The 25584-nt window shown below is 41.2% G+C and overlaps 1 protein-coding gene across 1 annotated transcript; it reads left to right on the top strand.

Moving 5' to 3' along the window:
- Nucleotides 1-25247, top strand: LOC105026824 (serine/arginine-rich splicing factor 7). Its single transcript, XM_010898563.4, has 8 exons — nt 1-103; nt 16287-16467; nt 18255-18431; nt 20118-20192; nt 21676-21747; nt 23682-23735; nt 23938-23982; nt 25016-25247. The coding sequence occupies exons 1-8, from the start codon at nt 79-81 to the stop codon at nt 25041-25043; spliced, it is 657 nt and encodes a 218-aa protein (XP_010896865.1). The 5' UTR covers nt 1-78; the 3' UTR covers nt 25044-25247.
- The last annotated feature ends 337 nt before the right edge of the window (nt 25248-25584 follow it).

Below are 25584 nucleotides of genomic sequence, written 5' to 3' on the forward strand. Positions count from 1 at the left end.
TCTTCCTTGGTAGAATCAGTTTGACACACGCATGCGCGAATAGTGGGTTTTGTGTGTCAGTGAAGCGGTCATTGAATCATGTCAAGACGCGGTCGAAACGGAGGTAAATTAAATAGTAAAACGGTTTTTAAATTCACAGAACAATGGAGAAAATATCCCATACGGCATTATTATTAGTATAAAAAATAGATATTGATGTCAGGCTTAGTAATCGTCTAAACGGCATTCTTAGTTGGCTTTGTAAAGCTAAGCTAGGCTATATAGCCAACCAAATTTGCTAGCTAGCTGCACTGGACTGTAGTATGTACCACATTAATCGTTATTAGCTACCTAGTTAGGCCAACAAAATGTCTACGGTGACGTTAGCCGATATGTTACTAGCCGGCTAGCTTTCCTACTATCTCTTTCCCTGAACTATTATACATAGTTCAGTAAAGGTCTTGCCTTCATCATGGAGCTGTTCTTTTTAAAAGTTTTCAATCTGGTATTGTATATATATGTACAGTACACCTCACATTTTTTGCAAATATTTGATTATATATTTTTATGTGCCAACACTGAGGAAATGACACTTGGCTACAATGTAAAGTAGTGAGTGTACAGCTTGTAAAACAGTGTAAATTTGCTGTCCCCTCAAAATAACTCAACACACAGCCATTAATGTTTAAACGCTGGCAACAAAAGTGAGTACACCCCTAAGTGAACTTTTTCAAATTGGGCCCAATTAGCCATTTTCCCTCCCCCGTGTCATGTGACTCGTTAGTGTTACAAGGTCTCAGGTGTGGATGGGGAGCAGGTGTGTTAAGTTTGGTGTTATCGCTCTCCCTCATACTGGTCACTGGAAGTTCAACATGGCACCCATGGCAAAGAACTCTCTGAGGGTCTGGAAAAAAAAACCATAAAGATGGCGTAGGCTGCCAAGACCCTGAAACCGAGCTGCAGCACGGTGGCTAAGACCATACAGTGTTTTAACAGGACATGTTCCACTCAGAACAGGCCTCACCATGGTCGACCAAAGAAGTTGAGTGCATATGCTCAGCGTTATATCCAGAGGTGGTCTTTGGGAAATAGACGTATGAGTGCTGCCAGCATTGCTGCAGAGGTTGAAGGGGTGGGGGGTCAGCCTGTCAGTGCTCAGACCATACACCGCACACTGCATCAAATTTGGTCTGCATGGCTGTTGTACCAGAAGGAAGCCTCTTCTAAAGATGATGCACAAGAAAGCCTGCGAACAGTTTGCTAAAGACAAGCAGACTAAGGACATGGATTACCAAGATAAACTTATTTGGTTCAGATGGTGTCAAGCGTGTATGGTGGCAACCAGGTGAGGAGTACAAAGACAAGTGTTTCTTGCCTACAGTCAAGCATGGTGGTGGGAGTGTCATGGTCTGGGGCTGCATGAGTGCTGCCGGCACTGGGGAGCTACAGTTCATTGAGAGAACCATGAATGCCAACATGTACTGTGACATACTGAAGCAGAGCATGATCCCCTCCCTTCAGAGACTGCGCCGGGGGGCAGTATTCCAACATGATAACGATCCCAAACAAACCTCCAAGATGACCACTGCCTAGCTAAAGAAGCTGAGGGTAAAGGTGATGGACTGGCCAAGCATGTCTCCAGACCTAAACCCTATTGAGCATCTGTGGGGCATCCTCAAACGGAAGGTGGAGGAGCGCAAGGTCTCTAACATCCAACAGCTCTGTGATGTCGTCATGGAGGAGTAGAAGAGGACTCCAGTGGCAACCTGTGAAACTCCAAGCCCAAGAGGGTTTTGGCAGTGCTGGAAAATAATGATGGCTACACAAAATATTGACACTTTGGGCCCAATTTGGACATTTTCACTTAGGGGTGTACTCACTTTTGTTGCCAGCGGTTGTAGAAGAAAAGCACCATGTTCCTGTAGTGGATTTAAGCTTCAACTGGAAGCCAGTGGTCAGATGAGAAATGGGTGATGTGGGAGAACCTTGGAAAATTGAACCCGAGACAGACTGCCGCAAAGTTACTAACTCAGGAGCAGCTTCCACTCAGGAGCAGCTTCCACTCAGGAGCAGCTTCCTGAGTGAGTTAAGCTCATAGTCTAGAAAGTTGTAAAGCATGAACCTGCAGGAGTGAGTAACCACCTTTATGTTTCCAGAGAAGGACCGTGTTGTTGAGGGGAACTTTAAAGTACTTTGCAGTCTAGGAGGGGGGAGTTACCAACCATGATTTAGTTGTCTTGGAGTGGACAGATCTTTCCCTGGAAGAAAAGCAGCTCTGTCTTGTTGAGGTTTAGCTTGAGTTTGTGAGGGCCAGGCACCAAGAAATGCATGTTTCCACCTGGGTAGAAAATAGTTGTGTCATTCATGTGGCAGTGATATGGGACCATGTGAGGACATGATAGCCAAGTAGTTGGGTTTACACAAGATGAATAATGGTAGATGCGTGTCCAGAACTTATCGTTTTTAATAACACGCTATTACAGAATTCTTATTTCATTAAAACTGTTGACTGTGTTGTATACACAGTGTTCTGTAAGTGGGGATTGAAACGTGTGTTATCTATGAAGAATGAGGTTTGCCAGTGTCCTCTCAAAAATGCACTCCCCAGGAATTTAGAATGGTTGATCTAGTGTGGTTCTGGCTCGTTGGGATGGGCATTCCTTTTCATTAGTTTGACTGAAATTTCTAGCTCTTTCCAAACAATGAATCATTTTTAACTAACAAGGGGTAAAGATAAACCGAAGTGTTTCTTCAGTTAGGGATTTATTGAAATAGTCTTAGCATTGTCAAAACTGCAACCAGTTGCCTTCTACACTATAGGTACAAGCACGACTTAGCTAGTTTAAAGTTAACACTAGCATGTATAGACAGAGAACTCAACATCAGGTGAATGGCACATTATGATTTACATTTCAACCAGCTTTGTATAATTTAACATAAATCAGTAGCAGTCTAGCATAACGAACTATTGCTTTGATATGCAGTGGCCTACGTTGTGAGAGGTGGAAACTATACTCCCTTCAGCTACTTTCTAACTGTTAGTGCTGTTCTTCCAATAATGACTTGAAGAATGGCTAGTCAAAAGAAATGTATAGCATTTTTATAGGTTTTTTAATGAGACATGATGGCAGGTAACGAGCGAGTGCTTTAACTATATACAGTGTTTATAAAAAGTCTACACACCCCTTTTAAAATGCCTGTTTTTTGTGATGTAAAAGAATGAGACAAAGATAAATCATGTCACAACTTTTTCCTCTTTTAATGTGACCTGTAATGTGAACAATTCAATTGAAAAACAAACTGAAATCTTCGAAGGGGAAAAATGAAAAATAAAACCTTACAATAACCTGGTTGCATAAGTGTGCACACCCTCTTATAACTGGGGATGTGGCTGTGTTCCGAATTAACCAATCACATTCAAAAAGATAGTCATCATCAAGTGGAGAAAATATGGCACAACAGAGACATTACCAAAAACTGGACGTCCCTCCAAAATTGATGAAAAGACCACAAGAAAATTTGTCAGGGAGGCTTCCAAGAGGCCTACTGCAACATTAAAGGAACTGCAGGAATTTCTGGCAAGTACTGGCTGTGTTCTACATGTGACAACAATCTCCTGTATTCTTCATATGAATGGGCTATTGGGTAGGGTGGCAAGACGGAAGCCTTCTCACAAAGAAAAACATCTAAGCCCGCCTGAAGTTTGCAAAAACAAACATCAAGTTCGTGGGAAAGCACGTGGGATAATGTGTTATGGTCTGATGAAATCAAGGTTGAACTTTTTGGCCATAATTCCAAAAGGTATGTTTGTGGCAAAAACAACACTGCACATCTCCTAAAGAACACCATACCCACGGTGAAGCATGGTGGTGGCAGCATCATGCTTTGGGGCTGTTTTTCTTCTGCTGGAACCGGGGCCTAGGTCAGGGTGGAGGGAATTATGATCAGTTCCAAATGGCCTAGCCAGAACCCAGACCTGAATCCAATTGAACATCTGTGGGGTGATCTGAAGAGGGAAGTGCACAGGAAATCTGTCCTCGCAGTCTGACAAATTTGGAGCGTTTTTGAAAGAAGAGTAGGCAAATATTTCCATGTCAACATGTGCCATGCTAATTGACTAAAAAGTGAGATTCACTGGGTACTATAATAAATATTTTTTATTTTTCCCCCTCAAAGATTTAAAATGTTTTCAAATTGGATTGTTCACGTCATGGGTCACATTAAAGGTGAACATTTTATGACATGATTTATCTTTGTCTCATTCTTTTATATCACAAGAACCTGGCATTTTAACAGAGGTGTGTAGACTTTTTATATCCACTGTATGTGGGTGTGTTACTTGTTAAAATGCACACAAATAAATCAGAATGCTAGCCAGGTGCCAAATGATCACATCCCATGCTGCCAAACTAGCTAACAATCTCAATAACAGTGATGGCTTGAATCATAGTCAAAATAGTTTTCTTATTGTATTGGTAGGCTACTTTGGATAGGCACTGACAGCTGAACAGCTTGTTTTGTAATGAATATCACCTAATAAATAATTCAATATTTTAAAATGATTTATGACATTACAGCTGTTTTGATCAGCATATTTCATTGATGAATTGGCCTATGCTTGAAATCAACTAGAGCATCTGCTACATGACTTACTGTAAATTATATTACATTGATATTTATGTAAAATATATTTTTGCAGATGAGCTATATTTTTTTGCAGATGGGCAATATTTTTTTGCAGATGGGCAGATTTTATTTTTGCAACAATTTCATAGTAAACCTACTTCTAAAATGCTGACTGTTTGAGAAATGATAGCAGTGCAATAGTGCTCAGCTCCATGAGAAAATGTTTAGAATTAAAAAAAATATGTCTAAAACATTATCAAGGGCTTCTAAAAGTTTTAAATGATATGGGGTGATGGTCTGGTGTTGTCTATTGCCATGCCCACCATCTAAGTCCCTTTTTGATATAGAAAATACCCAGCAGCAGTGACCTGATAAGACTGATTCTCTTTACATCACCTTGTAGGAGCACATTTATCTCTCCTTCATCCTCTGTCCTTGGATCATCATTTAGATGTCTCTAGAACAAGATTGGAGTCCAAATGCAATTGATTAAGAAGGCACATACTTGCCTCTGGTCCCGCACTTCACTGTGGATGTCAGAGCAAAAACCTTGTCATGAATACTAAGAAACTCTCTGTAGACCTCTGAAATGTGTCCAGGAATAGATCTGGGGCCTTTTTACATGACAGTTGTTAAAGCAGCTGAAATTCTCAGGATTATAGTGGGCTCCATCATTGTGAAATAAGAGAAGTGCCTAACCACCAAGACTCTTGAGTTGGCCATCCGTTTTTTGCAACCCATGTGCTCTATGTGGTTTAATACTGCTGTTTGCAGTAAAAACGTTTGTTTTTTGGTCTTTATTACTTTTTAGGTGTATTTAGGTCTACCCTCCGTTAGCAAAGTGTTACATTAATCATGTATGTCAGCAGCTCATCACATTAGGGTTCCCTCACTCAAGATCTCTGTCATTGAAGTTCATAAACCTCAATGAACTGTCATCATTGCCAGTTTTGAGTGTACCAAATGCCATTTGATTTGTCAATGGCAATTTTAACTTAATAGGTAATAAAGGTTATAGTTCTCTTGTGTAGCCTGTAGGCTAGAGTTGGCCCTTGCCTCATTGTGACCGGTATTGTTGCATGTATTTTGAAGCTGATGTATTTTTCTGACTGAATTTACTTACTTTGTAAGCATTTGTTGACTATGCTTAATTGCTGTCTAGAAAAACTGATGGAACACTTACACATCATTATCAGTATCAATAGTCGTTTTATGAGAGAAATTGGAGCTTTGATGAAAATAGAAAATAATGAATAACAACACTAACTGTCCAACCCCTGTTTTAATGTGTTTAATGTTCGCCACAAGCTGCCTCTAACATTTGTCTGTGCCATAAGGACACACATTTGTTAGTTGGCAAATTTCACATTTACTCTCCAACCTTTGCAAATCAGTCATGAGCTGGCCTCAAGCATAGCCCTATAGCTTAGCCCTCTTAATAAACAAAAGGCTTTATCAAGACCTGCTGCCAAAACACATAGATACTGGTGTTGCACATAAGGTTGATCCTTTTCAAAATGTGTCACAATTTCGTACTTAAAGCATTGCTTAAGTTTTATGTAGGTAATAAGACCACACCAAATCCTATAAATTCAGCTCATTGTCATGCGGATAAGGTAGTGACAGGCATGTTAATATGCCTGACAAGTTAATTTAGACAATAGCATGATAACTGTCTCAGGCTAAAACTGTGCTTACACTCAGTTTGAAAGGAGACCATGAACATTTTTTGTAGTGAACATACTGTGGGGAGAACAAGTATTTGATACACTGCCGATTTTGCAGGTTTTTATCATTGGTACTCTTCAACTGTGAGTGACGGATTCTAAAACAAAAATCCAGAAAATCACATTGTATTATTTTTAAGTAATTCATTTGCATTTTATTGCATGACATTAGTATTTGATACATCAGAAAAGCAGAACTTAATATTTGGTACAGAAACCTTTGTTTGCATTTACAGAGATCATACGTTTCCTGTAGTTCTTGACCAGGTTTGCACACACTGCAGCAGGGATTTTGGTCCACTCCTCCATACAGACCTTTTCCAGATCCTTCAGGTTTCGGGGCTGTCGCTGGGCAATACAGACTTTCAGCTCCCACCAAAGACCAGGACCTTGAGATGCTTCTTACGGAGCCACTCCTTAGTTGGCCTGGCTGTGTGTTTCGGGTCATTGTCATGCTGAAAGACCCAGCCACGACCCATCTTCAATGCTCTTACTGAGAGAAGGAGGTTGTTGGCCAAGATCTTGCGATACATGGCCCCATCCATCCTCCCCTCAATATGGTGCAGTCGTTCTGTCCGAGTGAAAATAATATAATGTGAAGAGGCTATACTAATGACCAGCATGTGTGCAGTTCAGTGGTGTAGTGCAGGGATGGAAATTACATTTTTTGTCCACCGGCCACTGTGGCTGGTGGATTTCAAAATCTACCAGCCACTCAATGTTTTTACCAGCCACTTTCTTGTTTTTAACCAACAATGTGAAGCGTGTTGACGACATACAGAGCAGTACATTATCAGATTTGTCTCGTCGTCAACTAACCAATCATGGGACTCCCCATTGTCTGCTTTTCTCCATCGTTCTTTAAAAAAACTTTTTTGACTTTCGCCTCTTTGTCCACTGGCTGAGATGTTTTCTCAGCGGTCCTCTTAACGCCTGCGATTAGTGTACGGAAGAGGATTAGTGCCAAGCAATAATAAAAAATAAAAAAAACATCTCGACAATAAAGTCATTATAATGCGAGATTAAACTCGTTACATTTCGAGAAAAAAAGTCGAAATACAATCTTGAGAATAAACTCATTAAATATCGAGAATAAAGTCGTTGTGTTTCGAGAAAAAACTGGTTATATTTCGAGAAAAAAGTCGAAATACAATCTTGAGAATAACGCATTCGATCAGTGTGCATTGCATAGTCTACTGATAGAGGACATGGCAGAGTTGGATCAATTAGTCAAGCTATATTATAGACTTTCTTTCAGTAACAAAGAAATACTATCAACTATTAGCTAATTATGACAGAATTATAATTAGCATACGAATTTAAAAGAGAATTGGCAAGCGGCTAGGTCTTTTTAGAAGAAAAAAATTGTACAATTTGCGCGATGTACTCGCTTTTGTCCAACATGAATTGACAACCAGTGGACAAATGCAAGGTTATCGCTGGCTTCACCTACGCGCGATTCATCGAGGTTTCGTGGTTTCCCAGGATACCATAAAACGGATTATTAAACTTTATTCTTGATATTGAATGAGTTTATTCTCAAGATTGTATTTCGACTTTTTTCTCAAAATGTAACGAGTTTAATCTCGCATTATAGTGACTTTAATGTCGAGATGGTTTTATTTTTCTTATTATTGCTTGGCACTAATCCTCTTCCGTAAAAGTGTCCGGGTGAAACAGTATGCTATTTTTATTTACCCGCCACGGTGGCCGGTAGGTGAAACGAGTTCACCCGCCACAACACATAATCACCCGCATTTGGCTGGTGGCGGGTGCTAATTTCCATACCTGGTGTAGTGGTTAATGACAATGCCTTTCACGTGGGCGACCCGGGTTCGGTTCCGGAGAGAGAGCGACCACAATTAACACGTTTTATTGCGGGACGGCTGAACTAGGCTTGCCTGGATTCTTGTTTCCAATCTGCCTATGTCAAGTGTTTGTTCTTTTGCCCATCTTAATCTTATCTTATTATTGACCACCAGTGAGGTAGGGCTTCTTCTTTCCAACTCTGCCTAGAAGGCCAGCATCCCAGAGTCGGCTCTTCACTGTTCACATGGAAAGTAGTGTTTTTCAGGTGAAGTGTCTTGGAGCCATAACTTAGCAAATGAAGTAGCCTAGAACATGTAATGCAGCTGAACATGTAACGTGACTTAAAAACATGCACCACAAAAAGAAATCGCATGTACCGAGTACCAGCAGCGCCCCCAGGCATTTTCCATAGGGGTGGCCTGATGGGGTCAATGAAAATTTCGGGGTGGCACACCAAAACCAAAAGCCATAACTACATTTTTGAAATTCTGTTACACTGTCGTATTGTATAGGCTTGTTGGAAACAATAACAGTATGAGAGCTTTTTTTTACAATTACTAATTATCGGATGTGCATAGAATAATATGGGACAGTAAACATTTTGAGTTCCACAACAATCCTGTTTCATTGTGTTATGTATCTTGATGTGTGTGTCAGGCAATTCATAATCATAATCAATAATGTGTATTTTTCATAATAGTTAATTTGAAAGAAAATATGCATAGCCAGGTTGGACAGATTCTCATCTTCTGCTGGCAAAGAAAGGCCAGCCAGGTAATGCATGATATTTGATTTCACTTTAACTATTTTGAACAATATACAATATAGATTAAAAGCTGCACTGGTTAACATTCTAACCGAAAATAAATAGAACCAAATAAATGCAATGGCGGCAACACGGGTAAGAAACATTAGCCATCTAGTTTTGTGTCTCTTTAGACGTATCTTTTATGTAAATTGGGTTATGTTAGACTAGCCAGTTAATATAACTGTAGCCTAGTCAAAGTTAGCTTAGTGTTTCTGGATGCTACAGCTGGCTAGTGTAACAATATCCGGCTAAACAACCTGTATAATAATAGTTTTTCACCCTTGCTTAATCCAGCGCTTTTACAAATAGCTCAACTCTCTGAAATCTTTCTTCGCTTGGCTGTTTTCAATATGTACACAGTTGTAGGGAACTGAAGATTATAATTTAAAAACTAAGTCCATTCTCATGTCCTTTATGAAATGGATAAAGGCAGGTTAATGTATCTTGTCTTTTGATTTTAAATCTGAAATAAGATTATAAAAGATAATAAAATTTAGCAATTGAGATCAAAGCCAGAATTGACAGCCGGGCCATTGACATTCTTAAGTACAGTACACTCACCTAGAAACTTCTTAGCTAGCTAGGCTCAAGCAGAAAACAAGATAAGACTTGCTATTGGCTCTGAATTAGTGATGTATACTTAGGCCCCCTAGAGGGCCTCGAGGCATCATACAATTGTCCCACCTATTACAAGACAATGTGTGATTGGTTGACTCTACTGTAATTCCAAAATTCTACTTTAATTGAAGTCAATGTCAATAACGTTGGCTGGTGCCATCTATTCAATACCTGAGGGCCTAGCCATTGAGCGTTGAGCACAGCTAGAAAAACTCTGATTTCAATATTTCTTTCTCTTGGATATAAACGCTTCTTTTTCCAACAAAAACAGAAGAAATTCAATAGAAAGATCATTACAATTAAGACAAAAAAGATTCAGTCATTAAAAAACAAATGCTAATTTTAATATTTAAAAATATTTACAGATTTGTATCTATCCTTAGGCCCTCTCTGAGGACGTAGAGGGCCCTGATGGTTCCCCACTGCTAACAGATCTTAATAGCTTCTCAACCTTGCCAAAAGCAGTAAGTTAATTCCCACAGACACTATTTGTTTAGCAAGAAACAATAATTAATTAAACAGAAATAACTATTTGCCATCCTAAAATAAGATAGATATTGCGCCTGTCACATCTGAAAAGTTTTAGTCCAACCTAAGTTTTGAATATACATTTTATTGGGTTAAGTTAAATAGGTAGCTAGCTGCCTAATGCTACATGCACTCTGTCCGCTTGCTCAACTCGCAAACCACTCAATCTCTGGCGAGCTGTCGCTGAGCCTTCACTAGCGTGCACGCTGCCCAGTCGGGCGGAGCGTATCTTCCAATTTTATACCAGTATCAACCGATATAGGGGAAACATCCGTCTCTGCAATTATTAATAAGTATTTAGTATTTGCATAACTCCACTACTAAAAGCGTATTACAATGCCAAGTCAACAATTCCCAGTCAATGATTTGTCAATATTCAAATTGCAATTTACTTTGTTTTACATTATATATGTAGCCTATCACTCACCTGTGATACCACTGATCTCTGAAACATTCTTCCATGCATCAATTTCATGTGTGAAACCAGAGAAGCATCATAAATAATGGGGAAACTGGACACCATAATTAAGTTTTTTTAGCTAGCGAATTAGTTTTTAGCTAGTGAGTAGAAAAGAGAAGGGACTTCTGGATGTAGAGAACATCTGCCCTGCCTTTGGTAGTTGCCAAACTCCGTCACTGCCTGCTCACTGGAAATTAGCATAAAGTTGAACATTTCTCAACTGTCGCTGGGAGATTTTGTCTCCAAGAATAGCTCTGCCCACTGTCGCCATGATTCGCTGGGTCTCGTTGAAAATGAATGAGAGCATGCCTCTTTGTAGTACTAGCGAGCAGACAGTGTGCACGTAGGGTTTACCATTACCCAAAAAGAAGAAATTTGAATGAACATTGTCGCCTGAGGAGCAGGACTTAGCTAGAGCAGGAATCACCACCCCTAGTTTCTGATTTTTTTAAAAAAGTTTTACATTTATCTATATAATTGCTGAAAGATATGGCTCTATCAAACAAAGTCAATGGCAACTACACAGAAAACGACTTGTAGCACAATCGTTATTTCATGGAGCCTTTGCAAAAAGAAACAAAACATGACTACATTCATTTTTCAGGTCTACACATTTGTGTGTTGTTTAGTGCACAAAACCCATTATAGTCTTCCTTCTGGACAGTTGTGGGTAAAACAAATCTTGCTGACCTAGAAACTTCCTAAACATAATACAAAGCACTTAAGGGTCCCCCAGAATGAAATGCCCCTTTAAGGAAACAATGTAAAAATCAGTGGATTAAGGAAACTGTGTCACAATTCTGCAGAAGGAGATAAGCGATGTATGGGGCATGGACTATGCATGTAGAAAAGGCCATTCTAAATGCATGCACACAGTATCCCCTAATCAATACTAATAAAACTATACTGAAATACCATTGTGCATTGTCAGAATGCCAAATGCAGTTTTACTCTCTTGGTGGTCAGCTGTCAGCTACTTTGAAGAGACAGCCCTTATATACCAGTTCCTGTTACTATACACTTACACTTTTTAACGTCTTTTCATAAACCACACTGTGCAAATACCTTGCATATTAGAGCAGTGGTTGTCTAACCTCTGCTAGAGGTCCCCCAGGCGTTTAATAATTAACTTGTAGACTTAAACTAGCTATGGAAATCATCCAACAATGTGCTTGAAAATTAGTTTGTAAGTTAAATCATATGTATTAGGTCTGGAATAGATTAAATACATGGAACGGCTTGAGTTCCCAGAGAACAGGGTTTGAGAAGCCCTCTCCCAGAGAGTCTAACAGCTAGTCCAACAACCAAAGGTTTCTTTACAAATGTTTACTTTACAAGGTTAATTTACAAACATTTGAGTAATGGCATGTGGTTTTATGTAGCCTACACAATGGGTTGTCTTCAGTTAGAGCCTATTTAGGCTATGACAGTTTTATCTAGATGACCGACATTTGTGTCTGAATTTTTTTAGGATTTGTTTGGGTGTTTGGATTTAAGTTGGGGTTGTTACACACTACTATCCCAAGGTTTTGTGGTACACTTTCCTGACAGATACTCCAGTGGCTACTGAGATCTAAAGAGAATGTCCCACCAAGTGTGTATTGGAGTAGAATGAGCGGTGATGTATGAAGTCTGGTCCTGCTCCCAGTATAAACAGAATCAGATTTAAAATAAATAGGCATACCACTGGCTTAGCAGGAGTTTATTACTATTTTCCATTCACACTATATAATATCTACATATTATTTACATTTTATTGAAATTCTGTAAAGCTATTGTAGTGTAAAATGCCTTCTGGGCTAGTGCTGTGTCAATTCAACGATCTAATGTAAAATTGCTTTTTAAATTGTATTTATTTCCTTACTCAAAATGCTTGCGCCAAAAGCGGACACGACTTTTCGCGTTAGAAGGTTGGTTGTTAGGTTAGAAACGTCCTAGAATGCGATAATGATGTCGAGGGGAGAAATAAACTGTGGCTAGAATTTCTGTGTTGTCCATACTTTATGCTGTGAAATGCTAGTAATATCTTTTAGATGACAACAGCACCCTGTGATAACTTGATAGACAAGCACATCAGGTGTGGAGCTCTGGTTGCTTGCTCACACTTGTAATGGGGTGCGTTGTATTTGCTTTGTAGCTGACTGAGTAGTTGGTTGTTTTCTCACGTTTCTTCCGATTTCATCCAATTATGGAAAGTGCCATTGCTAACTAGACAACTAATTGTCTGGGTTGTTTCGTTCTTCATCTCATCTTCATCCGCTTATCCGGTATCGGGTCGGAGGGGCAGCAGCTCCAGCAGGGGACCCCAAACTTCCCTTTCCTGAGCCACATTTGCCAGCTCTGACTGGGGGATCCCAAGGCGTTCCCAGGCCAGTGTCGAAATATAATCTCTCCACATAGTCCTGGGCCTACCCCGAGGTCTCCTCCCAGCTGGATGTGCCTGGAACACCTCCCTAGTGAGACGTCCTGGGGGCATCCTTACCAGATGCCCGAACCACCTCAACTGGCTCCTTTCGACGCAAAAGATCAGCGGCTCTACTCCGAGTTCCTCACGGATGGCTGAGCTTCTCACCCTATCCCTAAGGAGAAGCCAGTCACCCTTCTGAGAAAACCCATTTCAGCCGCTTGTACTCGCGATCTTGTTCTTTCGGTCATGAGCCAGCCTTCATGACCATAGTTGAGGGTAGGAACGAAAATGTACTGGTATATCGAGAGCTTTGCCTTCCGGCTCTCTTTTCGTCACAACGGTGCGGTAAAGCGAATGAAATACTGCCCCCGCTGCTCCCATTCTCCGGCCAATCTCCCGCTCCATTGTCCCCTCCCTCACGAACAAGATCCTGAGATACTTGAACTGCTTTACTTGGGGTAACGCCTCATTCCCTACCCGGAGGAGGCACACCATCGGTTTCCTGCTGAGAACCATGGCCTCAGATTTAGAGGTGCTAATCCTCATCCCAACCGCAAAAAGCAGCGATGAGATCCCCAACCCACCGAACTGCAACCCCTCCCCACCCCGACTACGCCTCGATATCCTGTCCATAAAAGTTACAGGATTGGTGACAATGCGCGGAGGCCAACCCCCACCTGGAACGAGTCCGACTTACTACCGAGAACCCGAACACAGCTCTCACTTTGGACGTACAGGAATTGGATATCCCTCAGAAGGGACCTCCTCACCCCATACTCCCGCAGCACCTCCCACAGTATCTCCCGGGGGACCCGGTCATACGCCTTCTCCAAATCCACAAAACACATGTAGACTGGATGGGCATATTCCCAGGCTCCCTCCAGGATCCTTGCAACAGTAAAGAGCTGGTCGGTTGTTCCGTGACCAGGACGGAATCTGCATTGTTCCTCTTCAATCTGAGGTTCGACTATCTGCCGAACCCTCCTTTCCAGTACCTTTGAGTAGACTTTTTCCCAGGGAGGCTGAGAAGTGTGATACCCCTGAAATTGGCACACGCCCTCTGGTCCCCCTTTTTGAACAGGGGAACCACCACCCCGGTCCGCCACTCCTTAGGCACTTTCCCCGACTCCCACGCAATGTTGAAGAGGCGTGTTATCCAAGACATCCCCTCCGCACCCAAAGCTTTCAACATTTCTGGAAGGATCTCGTCATTCCCCGGAGCTTTGCCACTGTGGAGTTGTTTGACTACCTCAGTGACTTCTGCCATGGAGATTGACGATGCTTCCCCATCAGCATCCAGCTCTGCCTCCACTATAGAGGGCGTGTTAGTGGGACTTAGGAGTTCCTCAAAGTGTTCCTTCCATCGCCGAATTACCTCCTCAGTTGAGGTCAACAGTGTCCCATCCTTACTGTACACAGCTTGGATAGTTCCCTGTTTTCCCCTCCTGAGGTGTCGGACGGTTTTCCAGAAACACCTTGGTGCCGACCGAAAGTCCTTCTCCATGGCTTCCCCAAACTCCTCCCACATTCGCTGTTTTGCCTCTTTCACAGCAGAGGTCGCTGCCTTTCGGGTCTGTCAGTACACTGCAACCGTCTCCGGAGTCCTCCGGGATAACATATCCCGGAAGGCCTCCTTCTTCAGTCGTACTGCTTCCCTGACCACCGGTGTCCACCAGGGTGTTCGAGGGTTACCGCCCCTTGATGCACCTAAGACCGTTCGACCACAGCTTCCTGCTGCAGCTTCAGCAATGGAGGCTTTGACCACTCAGGTTCAATGCCCCCAACCTCCACAGGGATGCCAGAAAAGCTCCGCCGGAGGTGTGAGTTGAAGATCTTTAAGACGGGGGTTTTCCTGGTCTGTCCAGAATCTTCCCCCACCCCTTGACCCAACTCACCACCAGATGGTGATCAGTTGACAGCTCCGCCCCTATCTCCAAAACATGCGGTCTCAGATCCAATGACACGATCGCAAAATCGATCATCGACCTTCGGCCTAGGGTGCTCTGGTACACTTATGAGCATCCTTATGTTCGAACATGGTGTTCGTTATAGATAATCCATGACTAGCACAGAATTCTAACAACAAACGACCACTCGAGTTCAGATCAGGGAAGCCGTTCCTCCCTATTACGCCTCTCCAGGTGTCTCCATCATTGCCCACGTGTGCATTGAAGTCCCCCAGTAGAATTATGGAGTCCCCTACTGGAGCCCCATACAGGACTCCATTCAGGGTCTCCAAGAAGGCCAAGTACTCCGAACTGCTGTTCGGGGCATATGCACAAACAACAGTCAGAGATTCCCCCCCCAACCCGTATGCTTAGGGAGGCGACCCTCTCATCCACTGGGGTAAACTCCAACATAGCGGCACTCAGCCAGGGGCTTGTGAGTATCCCAACCCCCACCCGACACTTCACACCCTGGGCAACTCCAGAGAAGAATAAAGTCCATCCCCTATCCAGGAGTATGGTTCCAGAACCGAGACTGTGCGTGGATGTAAGCCCCACCAGATCTAACTGATAGCGCTCCACCTCCCTCACAAGTTCCGGCTCCTTCCCCCACAGAGAGGTGACGTTCCACGTCCCCAGAGCCAGCCCCTGCCGCCCGGGTCTGGTCCGTCGAGGCCCCTGGCCTTCACTGCCACCCATATAGCAGCGCACCTGACCCCAGCGGTTCCTCCCATGAGTGGTGGGCCCATAGGATGGAGAGGGGGGTGCCACGTTGCTTTTTCGGGTTATGCCCGACCGGGCTCCGTGGCAAACCCAGCCACCAGGCACTCGCCGGCGAGCCCTCCCTCTGGGCCTGGTTTCGTTCTTCAGTGGTTTTCAAACCTGTCCATTCCAAGTTTTTCAACTAGCATACCTGAATCCACTTGTTTGATAATTATTAACACCTTGACCAGTTGATTCGGGTAAGCTAGGTTAGAGCTGCAACATATATGTGAGACGTCTGGGAGACCCCAGGTTTGAGAACCTATAGTTGGCTTTTGTAGGTTTTTAAGGGTTTACAAAAATAGTGGTGTCGTAGTGATTTTTTAGTTCCGCTCGACATTGCATATAAACAATATTTTCTCTCAGCGCTTTTTGTAGCTCTTAAAATAGAGGGTAAATTATGAAAATGATTTATTTCATTTGAATGTCCATTTAAAACTGACATCACTTGGTTAATAATCACTTCATGCATCTCCACGTGTGTGCTTATTTGTATAATGAGCACTTGGGTGGGCAACATCAAACAAAGTTGTTAGAGTTGATATTAATTGTTTTATTTGGATCCCTTTTAGCTGCAGTTAAAGCAATGGCTGTGCTTTCTGTTTTTCTTTTGCAGATGCCAAGGTTTACGTCGGGAACCTGGGCACCGGTGCCGGGAAAGGAGAGCTGGAGCGGGCATTCGGGTATTACGGCCCCTTGAGAACAGTGTGGATTGCCAGGAACCCCCCAGGTTTTGCTTTTGTGGAGTTTGAAGACACCCGGGATGCTGAAGATGCAGTACGTGGCCTTGATGGCAAGTAAGTGTTACCGCAAGACAGCCTTGCCTACTCTGCCTAAGCCTAGCCTACTCTCTGAGACTTTCAACTGCTGCCTAACGATGTACTTTGGCCTATGGAAAATAATAAAGCATATTGTTGGTTTAAGGATTTCACTAAAAGCTAAGCAGAGCTATTTGGTGTAATCATGCATGATGTATTTGCTGATATACAGTGTATATTTCAACACTGTTGTTTGCTGCTTGGGGTTTCAGGCTGGGTATTTTGTAAAAGCATTCTGTGATAACTGCTGATGTAAAAGGGGCTTTATAAATATATTTGATTGATTGACTGATCAAAGACGGAAGGCAAAGCTCTCGATATACCGGTCAATTTTCCTTTCATGACCGAAAGAACAAGATCACGAGTACAAGCGGCTGAAATGGGTTTTCTCAGAAGGGTGGCTGACTTCTCCCTTAGGGATAGGGTAAGAAGCTCAGCCATCCGTGAAGAACTTGGAGTAGCGCTGCTGCTCCTTTGCGTCGAAAGGAGCCAGTTGAGGTGGTTCTGGCATCTGGTAAGGATGCCCCCAGGACGTCTCCCTAGGGAGGTGTTCCAGGCACGTCCAGCTGGGAGGAGACCTCGGGGTAGGCCCAGGACTAGGTGGAGAGATTATATTTCGACACTGGCCTGGGAACGCCTCGGGATCCCCCAGTCAGAGCTGGCAAATGTGGCTTGGGAAAGGGAAGTTTGGGGTCCTCTGCTGGAGCTGCTGCCCCCGCGACCCAATACAGGATAAGCGGATAGAGATGAGATGAGAGATGAGAGAGATGATTGACTGATACAGATCATACACAAGACCTTTTTTGTAAATGCTTGTAACAGACCTGAAATTTATATTTAATGAGTCCATAACTGGATGTATGAAGAAATGAAACGGTATGTACAATATCCTCCGCAAGGACCCCAACATGTGGATTTCAGGCGAGATTACATTTTTTTTCCCTATTTATGCCAGCACCAGTGTGTTAGGGATACAGTGTGAGACATTTATTTGAACTCCTACTGAGATGCAACATTGGGTTAATCCTACAGAAATACTCAAGCTGGTCTCATTGGAATACGTAAACTATTATACATAAATCTATGGCACTCGATTTTGTATCATATGTTACGTTTCATTACAGTGTGCAATCAAAATGTATAATACATTACAAATTGGCTAAAACATAACATATGAACATACAAATCCTAGTAAAATGTATCATACAGTTAGGTGTGGAAATATTTGGACACTGACACAATTTTCATAATTTTGGCTCGGTATACCACCACAATGGATTTCAAATGAAACGACCGAGATGCAATTGAGGTGCAGACTTTCAGCTTAAATGCAAGGAGTTGAACAAAAATACTGAATGAAATGTTTAGGAATTGCAACCATTTTCATACACAGTCCTCTTATTTCAGGGGCTCAAATGTAATTTGACAAACTAACCCAATCATAAATAAAATGTTTTTTTTATTTACTTTGTCAAGAATCCTTTGCAGCCAATGACAGCTTCAAGTCGAATTCGCCTGTCAAAAACCTTTGTAGCATAGTTTACGTATTCCTACGATTATTACTTCCAACCTTACTTTACCTAAAGTGATATATCTTATGAATTTGGCTACCAAAGATTTTCTTTTAATAGTTTACATATTCCAATGAGACCAGGTTGAAATACTTGCCAGTAGACTGCTTTGGTATTGTTTAAATTGTGGGTTGCCTACTTTTTTGAAGTGTACTTTGTCCATGTACTCACTGTTGACCTATCTATGTCTTTCAGGATAATCAGTGGATCTCGAGTTCGAGTTGAATTGTCTACAGGGATGCCACGGCGATCTCGGTATGAGCGAGCACCCACCAACCGGGCCTTTGACCCCAACGACAAGTGCTATGAGTGTGGTGAGAGGGGGCACTATGCGTACGACTGCCACCGCTACAGCCGGCGGAGGAGAAGCAGGTAAGCACTCGTAACCAACCTCTTCTGAGTTAGCTACATTTTTTTTAACTTCATTCGATAGTTTAATATCCAATACATTTTCGTAGACATGATTTTTCAGAGCCTTGTGTAAAGTACAGGGGCTGGTTGCACCAGTTGGTCGTATGTGGGTCGTAACACTATATCCAATGTAAAATGCGCTCTATGCCGGATTTTTTAATTATACCTGATACACCAACTGGGCATAAGCCGTCAAAGCCAAGGCACAAGCACATCTTAAGGTGTTGATTCATGAAAATTCTCTGTTGTACAATTATTGTTAAAATACAACAACTGAAAGATCATGGCATGTGTTGTAAATTGTTTTTATAACCAGCATCTCTTTAAAAGGGAGCTATTTATTTGAGATTGGAACAACACTCTGGATATGTTTGCAGAGGTTTCGCTTTTTAGCCAGTGTGATCTGTTCCATATAATGCCCTCTAGCTCGTATTCGGAGAAAAACCATGCGCTGTCCACAGCATTACAGACTGATTGTGTAAAGATTCCATGCAGACAGTGCATTTCAGAACACAGTAAGGGTTATGATGAATGTAAATCCTCAGCATGCATGCATTTTTGTCTCTAAATAACTGAATAAATGTCTTTTTTTGGATGTCTTTGGACCAAATACCATAGCTAGTCATCCTGTAATGCACTTCTTACTTTTAGAAATGCAACAAGCACTACATTCCCTCACAAGGAATATTTTTTTTACGACCAGCTGGTTCAACAGGCCCCAGATGAATATAATATGATCATGCAATCGGGACAAACTGTGCCTATGCCTACATGTTGTTGCTATTTTTGTCTTTGTTTGTCAATTAATCCCTTTAAAAAAAATCATTTTTTTTTTTTAACGACTCACCTGGTCAAAACATTTCAGGTTTCGCCGTTTGATTGAGTGTCACGGTCCTTAACGATTTCTTGAGGCATCTAGCAAATTCAACAGACCTCCCCTTCTCCAGCAACTACCACTTCTAGCTGCACCGTTAAGATTTCATAGAGGCCTGACAATGCACCAGATGATTTGGCTATCAATTTGGGCCCGGGTGTTTTGTAAAGAGGACAGCCTGGTGGACAATGGTCCCGTCTAGACAAACCGTCTCACTTCTATCAAGTCTCAATCAAGCAATTTGGCTGTCAATACGATCCTCATCGTTAGAAATCGAAGAACACGACTAGATGCAGAGGTCGGCTGATAGATACTTCTAGATCGCCTAGAATCTGCTAGAACCTTGGTCCAAAGAGGGTCGACTGGGCAAACTTTGCAAGGTTTATTTCAAGTACCAATCAATGTATTTTTCATCTCCAATGTAATGTATGACTTGACAGTATAACATTCCTGTCTTCTACTCTTTAGAACTGAAAGGCTTACTATAAGCTTAATACAATTTCTCCATGAGAAACAGATAGGTCTGTAGAGACTCATACTGCCACTTCCAGTGCATGTGTAATGCTAAATCAAATGTAATCCCTGTTTTCTTTTCTTCTTGTGTGTTGATTTGAGCCAGTCACAGAGTGCCAGGCCGATTGTTGTTTTCAGTGGCCAAATCAGAAGCAGGCACAGACTGAGGCATAAAGCTTGTTACACAGGTCTTCACTGGGCCTTCGCTGAACTGACTTTTTTTCCCCTTCCCTCCCCCTCCTCGTCTGGACGTGGCTCAGGTCACGGTCTCACTCAAGGTCCCGTGGGAGGAGGCACTCGCGCTCTCGCAGTCACAGCAGGAGCCGTGGCAGGAGGTGAGTGTTCTTAAGCACAGTTCATTCTCATTCCAAACACAGTTTTCTGACTTAGTAGGGAAAGAGGATAACCTTAATCATCAGTGAAGTTTCTCAGGGGTGCATTCTTACCCTGACGATATACTCAACGTGGCCTTCGTTCAAGCCTTGACCACAAATTGTCAAAATGTTATCGAAGCCTTTTCATTTGGGAGCATGTTCAGTTGTGTTTGTTGCTCTGTTTTCACAAAGCCCTGAAGGGGCAGCTATGTGTTGATTTGGGATTGAACATATGATTGACTAGAAATGGTGGGGGGTGATTTGGAATAACACAACACCACCACAACAGGAAAGAGATTCCAGAAAAACACAGAGAGCAACCCTGGCTACTGGCATTCGCAGCTAGTGATTTGCATAATCATGACATATCTTGTTTTTCATGACTTGGATGAAACTGTCTTAATGTCTTTCCATTTGCAGAAGTCCGTAAACAAGCTTCCAAAAGAGATGTGTACAGACTTAGGTGTTGCAGGAAATTGCCCAAAAAAACTGCAACATATCGTTCCTTAACTCCTCCCAGAGTCGTGGGCATAAGCAGTGTTTGTCTTCTAAAGAATTTACAGCTCAGGAAAAAATTAAGAGACAACTGGACCTTTTTCTTTCCTTTCCAAAAAAGTTGAAAAGGAAAGTTATGAGTGAGGAAAAGAAGCGTTCAATTTGCAGTGGTCTCTTAATTTTAACCTTTCTGTTCCTTACTCAAAACCTTCCTTCTCAACTTTTTTGGAAAGGAAAAAAAAGGTGCAGTAGTCTCTTGATTTTTTCTGGAGCTATATATGGCTCGTTTGGTCATGTGTCACCAAGCACATGGTAAAAACCGAATCATTTTTCTGGTCTGGCACTCTGAGAAACTATTTTAAAGTTGTTCTAATCAATTATATTTCCTGATTCAAGGGTTGACATTTTTGTGTTGATAAACGTAGAAACTGCATTTCTTTAATTTAATTGCTTAAAAGATTGCAGTGTAGTTTTTCAATGATACTTTTTTAAAATTGTTTTAGTGTTTTCTCTTATTATTCATCAATAGTGTTGAAATTGGGAAATAACATTTTCTATCTTATTAAATTTGGTTTAAAATGTAAATTCCTTCTTGCTGATTTGAGGGCACATTTCTCAGCACCTCCATGAACAACACTGATCCATGAATATTGTCTGATCTCATGAAATTTGGAGAATAGATGTCCATATAATAATGGTTTAAGCCAGCTGATGTTATTCTCAAATTATTCTCAATAATAAATTTCTTTTCCTATCTATAATTGCATATTGTATATCTATGTTAGGAGAAATTAAGTTTGTTGCTGAGATTCCAAGTTAGAACTTTCTATGAAATTTGGCAACTTTATTTTATCCTTATTTATGTTGCATTTGAATAAAAAATTTGGATCGCCAACTTGTTGGAATAATACATTAGGGAATATATTAAAAATGTCTTTCTATGTTCTAGATCAAGATCCTTCTCTCCACACCGCTCTCATTCTCCCAGAAGATCTCAAAATGTTATCCCAAAACGATCAAGGTAAATTGTATTAAAAGGATGTGCTTTAATTGTCTATATACACTCACCTAAAGGATTATTAGGAACACCTGTTCAATTTTTCATTAATGCAATTATCTAATCAACCAATCACATGGTAGTTGCTTCAATGCATTTAGGGGTGTGGTCCTGGTCAAGACAATCTCCTGAACTGTAAACTGAATGTCAGAATGGGAAAGAAAGGTGATTTAAGCAATTTTGAGCGTGGCATGGTTGTTGGTGCCAGACGGGCCGGTCTGAGTATTTCACAATCTGCTCAGTTACTGGGATTTTCACACACCACCATTTCTAGGGTTTACAAAGAATGGTGTGAAAAGGGAAAAACATCCAGTATGTGGCAGTCCTGTGGGCGAAAATGCCTTGTTGATGCTAGAGGTCAGAGGAGAATGGGCCGACTGATTCAAGCTGATAGAAGAGCAAGTTTGACTGAAATAATCACTCGTTACAACCGAGGTATGCAGCAAAGCATTTGTGAAGCCACAACACGCGCAACCTTGAGGCGGATGGGCTACAACAGCAGAAGACCCCACCGGGTACCACTCATCTCCACTACAAATAAGAAAAAGAGGCTACAATTTGCACGAGCTCACTTAAATTGGACAGTTGAAGACTGGAAGAATGTTGCCTGGTCTGATGAGTCTCGATTTCTGTTGAGACATTCAGATGGTAGAGTCAGAATTTGGCGTAAACAGAATGAGGACATGGATCCATCATGCCTTGTTACCACTGTGCTGGCTGGTGGTGGTGGTGTAATGGTGTGGGGGATGTTTTCTTGGCACACTTTAGGCCCCTTAGTGCCAATTGGGCATTGTTTAAATGCCACGGCCTACCTGAGCATTGTTTCTGACCATGTCTATCCCTTTATGACCACTATGTACCCATCCTCTGATGGCTACTTCCAGCAGGATAATGCACCATGTCACAAAGCTCGAATCCTTTCAAATTGGTTTCTTGAACATGACAATGAGTTCACTGTACTGAAATGGCCCCCACAGTCACCCGATCTCAACCCAATAGAGCATCTTTGGGATGTGGTGGAACGGGAGCTTTGTGCCCTGGATGTGCATCCCACAAATCTCCATCAACTGCAAGATGCTATCCTATCAATATGGGCCAACATGAAGGCGAAAGGGGGTCAAACACAGTATTAGTATGGTGTTCCTAATAATCCTTTAGGTGAGTGTATATAAAAATATATATAAAAGCAACATTAAATTAAAAATATTTTACAGAGTTACATATTTTGCCCCTAATCTGAGAATTTCACATGATTTTGAATACACATGCATATTCCTTTAAAATAAAGTTAGGGGTGTGGATCAGAAAACCAATCACCATATTTCACCATCGTGTCTGTGGCCAAGTCAAGTCCCTAAGTCATCCGATGCTGTTCTAGTTCTTATTACATTTCTTGCTGAACCAGGAAGTCTATACCAAAATCCATATGTATCAGATTGAATGCGCTCCCTGGCCTTTACTTCAGTTGAGCTGATGGGAGCCCAAGCCAACACAAAGAGTCGCTGGAGAGCGACGAGGCATGGCAACCATATTTTATTCCTAACCCCCAAAAATACTCTGCAGGACCCTAGGCTAATACGTGAGCAGGATTCTAACCCTAGTCTTGCATTGACACAGCAAACTAGTGACTTCACTGCTGGGCCTTCAGGGGCCCCGTAAACCCTCAGTTTCATTAGCTGGACGGGTGGCTGGTCAAAGAAAATTGCTCAATAACAGGGAGGAAAACAAATGCTGCACTAAATGTTAGTGAAAATAGCTTTTTGTGCCCATTAAAAATTCCTGGGTACCAACATTTACATGTAGTGTTTATATTTTTGTTCTGCATTAAGATCCCACATTCCAATTACATCATTAACTAATTTATTAAATGATAAATATTGATGCCCTATACTTTTCAGATCTCGCTCAAGGTCAAGATCCAAATCGAGGTCACTTTCCAATGCAAGGAGCAGGTGGGAATTACATCAGTGTATCCAAGCATTTCATTGCTAATTGAAACTATTTGGCCATGGAAATTGATTACCATTTAATGACAGTTTGTGAATTTAACGTTTTTGTTGCAGTATTGACTGATTTGTTCCCTTGGTGTATTACATCATTTATTTTGTCCCTTTGCACAAATAAAATCCTCGTCTTGCATGTTTGTTTCTTAAGGTCTGATTCTGTGGGCAGATCCAAGTCTGGTTCCCCCAAAAGGAGGTAAGCAGAAGTCTTACGTCTTCCCATGTTTCTTCAAACTATCCTGTCTGAACAAGCTGTGGTACATTTCGACAGTGCATTATGAAACTGCAGAATAATACTGACAGTGACAATGTGGAAGTGAAATCATTTGTACACATTTGCAGTGTTAATAGTGTAGATCCACAGTGGTTCATTAACTCAGGTCACGGAAAGAGACAGTCTGTCATTTTGGCAACTAAGCGATTTTTTTCCACTTAACCTGAGTCAGACAAATTCATGGCTACTGCTGTGATGGGTTTGCTTCTAGTTTGAATGTTCAAGGTTATTTCTGGAGCCATTACAAACTCCCATTAGCTATAATGACTGGATCTCTCCAAATATTTAAATATCCATTTCAAAAATGAATTCTTAGTTGCTGGATCCATTATTAGAGGTATCAGTTTAACGATAAACATAGTGCCCATTGATTTTGGAAGAATGTCAGTTAAAAATTAACTATTAATTTATATTAATTAGTTAATTAACTAATTAACTAAAAATTATTAGCTTGTTTTACTCATTAGAAATTGGTCAAAACCCCCTCCATATAGCCTGAAAACCTGCTTCAAAACTATTATTTGTTTTTCATGGTTGATAAGTCCCTGAATTTAACCCCATGCCTCAGATTATTTTTAACAAAATTAAGCACTAATTGTATACATTACAAGTAAGAAGTCCCAGCATCAATATATAAAATTGGTATTAGTAGTAATGGTATTTGTCGTAAATAAAACCAATCATAACAATGCGTGATAAAGCTTTACTGAAAGCCTGGTTCATAGAAAAGACATTGCTTGCAACTAGCTGGCAATATCAAAGTCTTGTAAAAATGGTCTCTAAAATAAAACTTCTATTAGAATCACAGCTGTTCAAAATCTCAAGCTTCACCTAAAATCCTAAACTGAGTTTGGATTCACAGCTGATGTATAGACTAATTAACCATACAGCATTTGGGGTTCATTTCCAACAAACAATCGCTAAGCGTGAAAACACTTGTTTTTCTCTCTTTCAGCCGCTCTGTGTCCAGGAGTCCATGTTGAAGTAACAACTTTGAGAGAGACAAGTGAACTTTATGTTAGCATTGCTTGTGAGTTCTTTGTTAAACTATTTTATTGTATTATTAAAAAAGTCTGGTATTGTTTATTTCCCTTCTAGGGTTAAAGAAATGTTTAAATAAAGTCATACAATTTTAAATGCTTTTGTGTTTTAGAAATAGTTGTTTAATAAAGTATGTTTATAAAGTATATTTGATTTTAAACAGTTGTGATACTGTTTGGTGTTGTGCAGTCCTATGAAGCAATCCTTTGTTAACATAAAGTCTGTTGACTAAAATTGTAGCACAAACACAAGTGGTGTATTAGGATCCCCACACAAAACCCAGAACACCACATAATACAAACCATGAATATAATAGTACTTTATAAAGTCTGGCATTTCATTCAACCTGGAACCAAAAGGTTTGTGTGATTTTCTCCTTTACCTGTAGATGGCAATGTTGGCCAAAAAATTGCTCTCTCACATTTTTATACTCTGGATCATAGCAAACTGCTTAATTCCACCATATTTTTGCTTTTGCCTCAA

This window comes from Esox lucius, chromosome 9 (assembly GCF_011004845.1).
Source record: "Esox lucius isolate fEsoLuc1 chromosome 9, fEsoLuc1.pri, whole genome shotgun sequence".
In the NCBI taxonomy this organism is placed as follows: domain Eukaryota; kingdom Metazoa; phylum Chordata; class Actinopteri; order Esociformes; family Esocidae; genus Esox; species Esox lucius.

What these genes read in the sequence shown, in the direction of transcription:
- LOC105026824 (XM_010898563.4), top strand. Translation starts at nt 79, where the DNA reads ATGTCAAGACGCGGTCGAAACGGAG. An exon ending in GTACGTGGCCTTGATGGCAA is followed by an intron (nt 16,468 to 18,254) that starts GTAAGTGTTACC and finishes TATGTCTTTCAG; the next exon opens with GATAATCAGTGGATCTCGAG. An exon ending in AGCCGGCGGAGGAGAAGCAG is followed by an intron (nt 18,432 to 20,117) that starts GTAAGCACTCGT and finishes GACGTGGCTCAG; the next exon opens with GTCACGGTCTCACTCAAGGT.